General features: G+C 50.9%; 1 protein-coding gene across 1 annotated transcript; it reads right to left on the reverse strand.

Annotated features, from left to right (window-relative positions):
* Positions 1-887: 887 nt before the first annotated feature.
* Positions 888-6,399, reverse strand: LOC142772180 (uncharacterized). The gene is made up of 2 exons (XM_075874342.1): positions 6,283-6,399; positions 888-6,199 (listed from the first exon to the last, which is right to left on the reverse strand). Exons 1-2 carry the CDS (start codon positions 6,397-6,399, stop codon positions 4,502-4,504), a joined length of 1,815 nt encoding a protein of 604 aa, XP_075730457.1. The 3' UTR covers positions 888-4,501.
* Between the last annotated feature and the right edge of the window lie 708 nt (positions 6,400-7,107).

The following is a 7,107-nucleotide window of genomic DNA, read 5'->3' on the forward strand; positions in this document are numbered from 1 at the left end:
GGACACTTGCTCGACCAAATTACAACGCACTGTTCGACCCTCCAGAAGAGGGTCGAGGTTTTTTGGACCGTTGGGATTTGCCATGGCCATCACTGCGTTCATCGGAGCAAGAGCTGGAAGTGTGCCCTCGCTTTGTTTGACGTGGAGCTCCCATTTCAACGTCAAAATCGGCAAGGCTAGACAGTCCGATGCTACTATCCAGTCCCAGGCTGAAGCCGTCTTCCGAAGACGTGTCCTGAGGAGGTAGGGACTGAGCCGCCGGCAAGCTTGGATCCACATTCTTGATGCTGGCAGCACTGTCCGCGTCTCGGCAGTCCGGTGTAGGCACCCTTTGTGTGGGCGATTTTTTACGTGTACGACGCGATGTCGAAATGGTCGGAGCGGCCGCAACAGAAGAGGCTGTGGTGTTTTCGCCACTGTTTTCCAAAATAACCGGGGTCGTAGGGCCAACTCCAACAGCAGCAGCCTGATAACTGGGGTCATTTGTGCACTGAACATCAAGTGGCGTCAAAGAAGAGACGCCGACGCCGTTTTCAGGGCAGTGCGTTGCGTCTTTCGAAGCGCACGGTTCCTGCACCAGCGGGGAGGCCGACGCGCCAAGCGTCGCATCGACAATCGCGCTTTCGTTGTGCGCTTCGTTTGAAGGAACTTGTAGGGGTGAGGCCAGCACAGCGTCGGTGACCTCCTCTGCGTCCCCCGAGTCGGTAGTTGGTTCCATTGCCGGTGTCAGTGGTGGAAAGGCACCAGCGGCAGCGTCTGAGTAAGAGCGGCGGACAGGGCAAACCACAGTTGGGTGGCCGTCCCCGCAGCGTCGACATGGGCGGTCACATCCTTCACTAACGTGACCGTGCACACCGCAGCGACCACAATACGGTGTTGTGCACTGGTAGGTAGGTATAAACTTTATTTTTCCTTTGTAAAGGAAAGGTGCAATGGAAGAGAGATGAGGAGAGATTGCTACGCTCGATAGTCCTCCGCAACCCTCTCTGCCCAACCCAGGATGGCCTCCTGGACGTCGGGTTTCAAGCTGCGCATGGCAGCCTCCCACTGCTCCTCATTACTAATTAGTTTTCGAAGGGACGGTGGAGGGGGGTGCTTAGAGCACCCCCACATGATATGATTAAGATTTGCTTTCTGTGCGGAGCAATATTTACAGGAGGAGGACGGGTAAAGAGAAGGGTACATGAGGTGAAGAATGTAAGGAGAAGGAAAGGTGTGAGTCTGCAGCTGTCGCCACAGTACTTCGCGCCTTCGTATGGATTTCGACGTTAGCGGCGGTAAGGATAAACGACCAAGGCGGTAGTGACTACAGATGTCGTGAAATGTTAAAAGGCGATCCCGCGCAGCAAACGGTGCCGTTGTCGGAACGTGGCCTGGCTCTTCCAGCGCCTGCGCCCGGAACGTAAATCCTCGGGCGCTGGCGTGAGCCGCCTCGTTACCGGCAAGGCCCGCGTGCGCGGGAGTCCATATTAAAGCCGTGTCTTGTTGCGGGGGATGGGCCAAAAGGAGGGAGAGGGCTGTTTTGGACACCCTACCCGCTCCAAAATTGTAGATGGCAGTTTTTGAATCACTAATAATAAGTGAATAATTTGGAACTGTAAGGGCCAGAGCTATGGCTGCTTCTTCCGCCTCCTCAGAAGAGGAAGCAGAAATAGAAGCAGCAGCAGATATCTGACCTAGCGAATTCACAACTGAGAGGGCGAAAAAAGGACGAGTACTGTATTCGGCAGCGTCAACGTAGAGCACTTCTTTAGAAGTAGAAAATCGTTTTTCGAGAGTTTTTGCACGCTGTCGTCGACGTTGCTCGTGGTGCACAGGGTGCATGTTTTTAGGGAGCGGCGGAATGAGTAGATTCTTGTGTATTTCACGCGGAATAGTGTGTTTGGCGTTAGTGGTTGGAGTTGGCCTGATACTGAGGGTATCGAGTATGTATCTTCCGGTCTGTGTGTTGGAAAGACGAGCATATTGTGAAGTTAAGTGTGCTTCAATAAGTTCCGTTAAGGTGTTCAATGTGCCTGTCTCCATGAGCCGTGCGGTGGACGTTCGAATGGGGACTCCGAGAGCGAATTTGTAGATTTTACGTAACAAAGTGTCTACGTTATTTTGTTCTCTTCTCAGAAGGAACAGATAAGGGAGAGAATAAGTCACTTTATTGAGGACGAAGGCTTGGATGAGGCGGAGGAGCTCTGCCTCTCGTAGCCCGCCATGCTTATTAGATATCCTGCCTATAAGGCGTAGAGTGTGGTCCACAGTTGTTTGAAGTGCTTTAATGGTGTGTGTGTTTAGTCGATTTCGTTGTATGTGTAGTCCAAGCACCCTGAGTCTGTCAACTTTAGGCACGGGTGTATTGTTCAGTGTTATTTGTATATCAGAGATGTGCTTTTCAGAGCCCCGATGGGCAGGAAGGAGGAGCAGTTCAGATTTAGTGGGTGAACAGGTCAGATTCATGTTACCCGCACAAACCACCACCCTGTCAGCAGCAGTCTGCAGAGTTTCCTGAATGTGCCCATCGGAGCCGCCTGTCATCCAGAGGGTAATATCATCTGCATAAAGTGAAAATTTGAGATCTGATATGGATCTCAGCGTTCGAGCCAGCGGCATCATCGCGATGTTAAAAAGGAAAGGTGATAACACTGATCCTTGAGGTGTGCCGAAACTCCCCAAGGAGTAAGAACAAGAGTGTTCAGACCCAATGTAAATAGTTGCCGTACGGTTCGAAAGGAACGCAGATATGTAATCATGAATCTTTTTACCAACGCCTATAGCGCTCAGTTCACTCAATATGGCAGTGTGGCTGACGTTGTTAAAAGCCCCATGGAGATCGAGACTGAGAATTGCTTGAGTATCGAGACTAGAGTTAGGGATAATGATGTCATGCTTCAGTCGAAGCATGACATCTTGACTGGAAAGGGATTTACGGAAGCCTATCATTTCGTGAGGGTATAAGTTGTGTTCTTCTATAAATTTGCTAAGGCGGTTGAGGATTACATGTTCAAGTGTTTTCCCGATGCATGAAGTGAGGGAAATCGGACGTAGGTTGGCTGTGTTTATGGGCTTACCAGGTTTTGGTATGAAAATAACTCTGGCGTCCTTCCACGCAGCCGGCAAGGTAGAAGTGTCGAAGCAGTGGTTAAAAAATTTAGTGAGGGCTATAATTGAGTTTTCATCTAAGTTGCGGAGAAGTTTATTATTGACGAGGTCAGGGCCTGGTGCAGATGAGGTGCGAAGGTTCGCAAGCGCGTGTCTAACCTCAGCCTCCGTTATGGGGCTACTGAGATCATCATTTGGTTGTCCGATATAGTCAGGTGCATCGTATCGATACGCGCTGGGTAGGTGTTTGTCGCGAAGATCATTAAAAAGAGTGTTTAAGTTACCTTTGTGCGAGTGAAGTAGTTTGTTAATGTGATGATTATTTGCGGTACGTGATATGGTAGGGTCTAATAAATGCCGCAGGAGCTGCCATGTCATCTTGCTGTCTAGGTGGCCATGCATGCTTTCGCATTTCTGGGTCCATTGTTGACAAGCAAGCTGTATGGCATAGTCCTGAATTTGCAAATCGAGTCTCGCAATTCTCAGTCTCAGTCGGCGATTGTGTCGCCTCTTCTTCCAGCGTTTGAGGAGAGATTGCTTAGCTTCCCACATGTGAAGAAGTCGGGTGTCAACTATTGTAAAAGGCGTATCAGGTGGTAACATGGTGGTATGCGTTTTTGTGTCAGTGTGCAATTGCTGTACCCATTCCGAGATATCATCTATCTCAGTAGGCGCCGAGCAGTGACGGGCCTCGCGAAACTTGTTCCAGTTAATAAGGCTCAGGCGCTTGGGAGCTAAAGGTTTGTGTCGGAAGTGTATGGTAGTTTGAATAATGTAGTGGTCACTACCGAAGTTAATGTTCAGGTTGGTCCATGTGACAAAGTGAACGCGATGGCTGAGTGTAAGATCGGGAGATGTATCTTTAGCTACACTATTACCTAATCTAGTGGGCATGTCTATATTGTTGTGGAGGGTGAGGCGGTGATCCTGTATGTGAACCCACAAAGCCCTACCCTTGGGTGTAGAAACAGAGTGGCCCCATACTTGATTTGGTGCATTAAAATCACCAAGTATTAGGAGAGGGTGATGTTTCGCGGCCGCAATGGCTCGGGCAAAGAGAGTATTGAAGCGATGGTGTTTCGCCTGTGGCCTACTATAGACGTTTAATACGTATAAAGGCGATTCTTGAGTTTTACAAGGAAGGACCTCCAAAAAGTTGTGCTCCACATCGACGCCGTCGAAATTAGAGTGAGTTACCGTCAAATGTTTTTGCGTTAATATTGCAGTATCGGGAGAATTTAGAGATTTAGTTTGGTGTACACTGTAACCGGGAAAAGTTATGTTTCCGTGGGTCTCTTGTAGGGCAATGACTGCAGGGGGTTTGGGGCAGGAGGCCAAATATTGTTGAAGAGTCGCTTTCTTTTTGCGGAACCCCCTGCAGTTCCATTGCCATACTACAAAGTTCGAGCGATTAGGGTTTGCAGCCATTGTCGGGAGGGGGTGTAGGAGAGAAGGCGGGTACGGCTATATTTGGATTATTGGCCGTGACGGCCGCAATCCATGCAGTGGTCTGCTGCATTTGAGTTTGTACAAAATCTAGAAACTTGTCAAGTTTGTCATTTATGGCAGCTTGGCCCGTCTCCTGAGCTGTGAATCTGCTCTCTATGTGAGAAATCTTACTTTCAATGACGGCGAATTTCTTCTGTGTTTTATTTTCGAGGGCGTTTATCCTATCGTTAAGAGTTAGAACTGTGTCGCTGAGAGATTCTTCTTCGCGTGGTGTGGCAGGGGTTTTGCGCTTATTTGAGGGTGGCAGCTGGGAGGTGTCTCGAGGCATTGTAGTGTCCATGTCAGTAGGAGGAAGAGGTATCGTGGGTTCAACAGCAGGGGGCGATTGAGCAGGAATGAAAGATCGTGGTTCGGAATGCTGCGAAAGATTGCTAAGGGGCATTCGGGATTGTAGCTCGAGCTTTAACTTTTGAATTTCTGCCTTGAGGCTAGCGTTTTCAGCTAGAACTTTTTCTAGGCTAATGTTTTGAGATAAGGAGCAGTTAGAGGAAGCTGCCTGTGCCCAGCTTACCTTTAATGGGTTTGGCAGATGACTGGTGGAATGGGGGTTCGTTGACTGGGTCGGGAAGTCAAGTTCTTTGGGAGTCGAGTTTGGGCCCCGCCTCTTGCTCTTGCTGCGACCCCGCTGTGGGCCACGCTCTTGCGAGCGATTAAGGCTCGGTGTCCGGGATGATGGAACTTCTGAGGGCTTAGGTGTCTGGTATTTAGGTGTCTTAGTCTTGTAACGCTGTTTGCACAATGGGGAACCGGTGATGTGAGCTCCACCACACACGACACAGACGGGTTCACATTCATGGTCCATTGAGGAATCCTTCAGTCCGCACTTGTGACAGATTGCATCGGGAGTAGAGGGGCAGACATCCTGGCGATGTCCAATTTTTCGGCAACGGGTGCAGGCTTCCACCTTCAGTCGGAATGGGCGGCAGCGAAGCGTGCAGCCTTCGTAGTTGATGTAAAAAGGGACGTGCGTGCCACGGAAAACAACCAAGATGGTTTCGGTGGTGCTCAGTCGGCGAGCGGCCCCAATGGTCATGGCTGGATTACATCTTTGGAGGGTTGGAAGGATTTCCTCGTCAGCGTAATCCAGAGGGAGATGAAACCTTCCACGACAAGAATCTACAGGGTCGGCAACGTGGGTGACGACTTCGTAGGGGACTCCGTTGAACTTTAAGGTCCGGATGTTGTGGTATAAATCTGCTCGGTCCATGCTTGACGTACTCACGAGCACTGTGTGACTGGTGGGATTGACCCTGATTTGATCAGGGCTGCTGATGGGAAGTCCAACTGCTTTGAGAACGAGTTGTCGTAAGACACAGGGGTGCAACTTGGTACAGTCGAGACCCCCGCGTATCCGAAGAATCACCTTGTAGTCCGCATCGGGCAGTGGTGGAGGTTTAGGCTCCCATGAAGATGGTTTCTTCAGATCCGCTGCGCAGGTGTCAGCCGATGAACCAGTGGGACGAAGGTCAGCATGTAGAGCACGCCATGAGCGAGCGGCGTCGCCTCCAGCAGCGACGCCCGCTGCGACGCTGGCCGCGTCGCGCTGGGCGCCTCCACTCATACTAGGCCGGCGGTTAGGCCTAGCGCGGAAGCGGTCGAGCTGAACAATAAACAGTCAGCACTGTTCTCAAGGAGCATTATCACATCCCAACAAGGTGTCGAATGGGTGCCAGGTCCACTTACAGTTGGTGTGATGTGTGATCCAGGGTCCAAGGACCTGAAGAGGTGGTCATAACACGGTAAGTAGCCGGAGCCAAACGTCTTGTGCACTGGGCTCGTAGATGGTCCCCTGAGCCGCATCATCGACATACACGCTGGAGACCACGGTAGTCAAACGTAGCACGGTGACCGGAGATGCGCAGGTAGTTCGGCACAGGATTAGCGGCGTTCATCTCCATTCGAACATACCGCGTTCCAGTGAGTACGCCGCGTCGCCCGCTCATCAAACCACTGGTGACAGTGAGCACCTTGCCATATGGGGATAACGCTTGGACGAGAGCTTCGTTTGAGACGAACGATGGCAGGAACAGGCAGGCGACGTTGGTCACTTGTGGGCCAACGGGAACGACTTAAACACGCTCGCCGCCAATCACCAGGCAGCCAGCATTGACGATTAGAGACATGGAGGCCATGCTCTTAACGGTGACTTGGAAGTTTCGAGCTCCCTGATGCTGCACGCAGTATACCTCTGAGAGGCCGACTATTGAGGCCGTCGCATCAACGACGGTCTCGGCACTAGTCCCCGTAGGGACAACAACGTCGAAGACAAGTGCCTTCGAAGGCGTCCAAGACGCGACGGGCACCATGACTCGTACTGACGGACGCCCCTGACGTAGAACGATCAGGGACGTCCTTGCTAAGCCTTGCTAAATCCAAGAAGCCATGCATCACTATGCCAATATCCAGAAACGCCTATATACAAGAGAACAAGTGAGGGCATGTAGCTTTATCAAGTGCGCATGTATATTCTACGACTAGAGAAACTTTAATGGCTTCGAGAAGCCATCA

This window comes from Rhipicephalus microplus, chromosome 9 (genome assembly GCF_043290135.1).
Source record: "Rhipicephalus microplus isolate Deutch F79 chromosome 9, USDA_Rmic, whole genome shotgun sequence".
Taxonomy (NCBI): Eukaryota; Metazoa; Arthropoda; class Arachnida; order Ixodida; family Ixodidae; genus Rhipicephalus; species Rhipicephalus microplus.

What these genes read in the sequence shown, in the direction of transcription:
- LOC142772180 (XM_075874342.1), bottom strand. Translation starts at nt 6,399, where the DNA reads ATGCGGCTCAGGGGACCATCTACGAGCCCAGTGCACAAGACGTTTGGC. An exon ending in GATCACACATCACACCAACT is followed by an intron (nt 6,200 to 6,282) that starts GTAAGTGGACCT and finishes TTTATTGTTCAG; the next exon opens with CTCGACCGCTTCCGCGCTAG.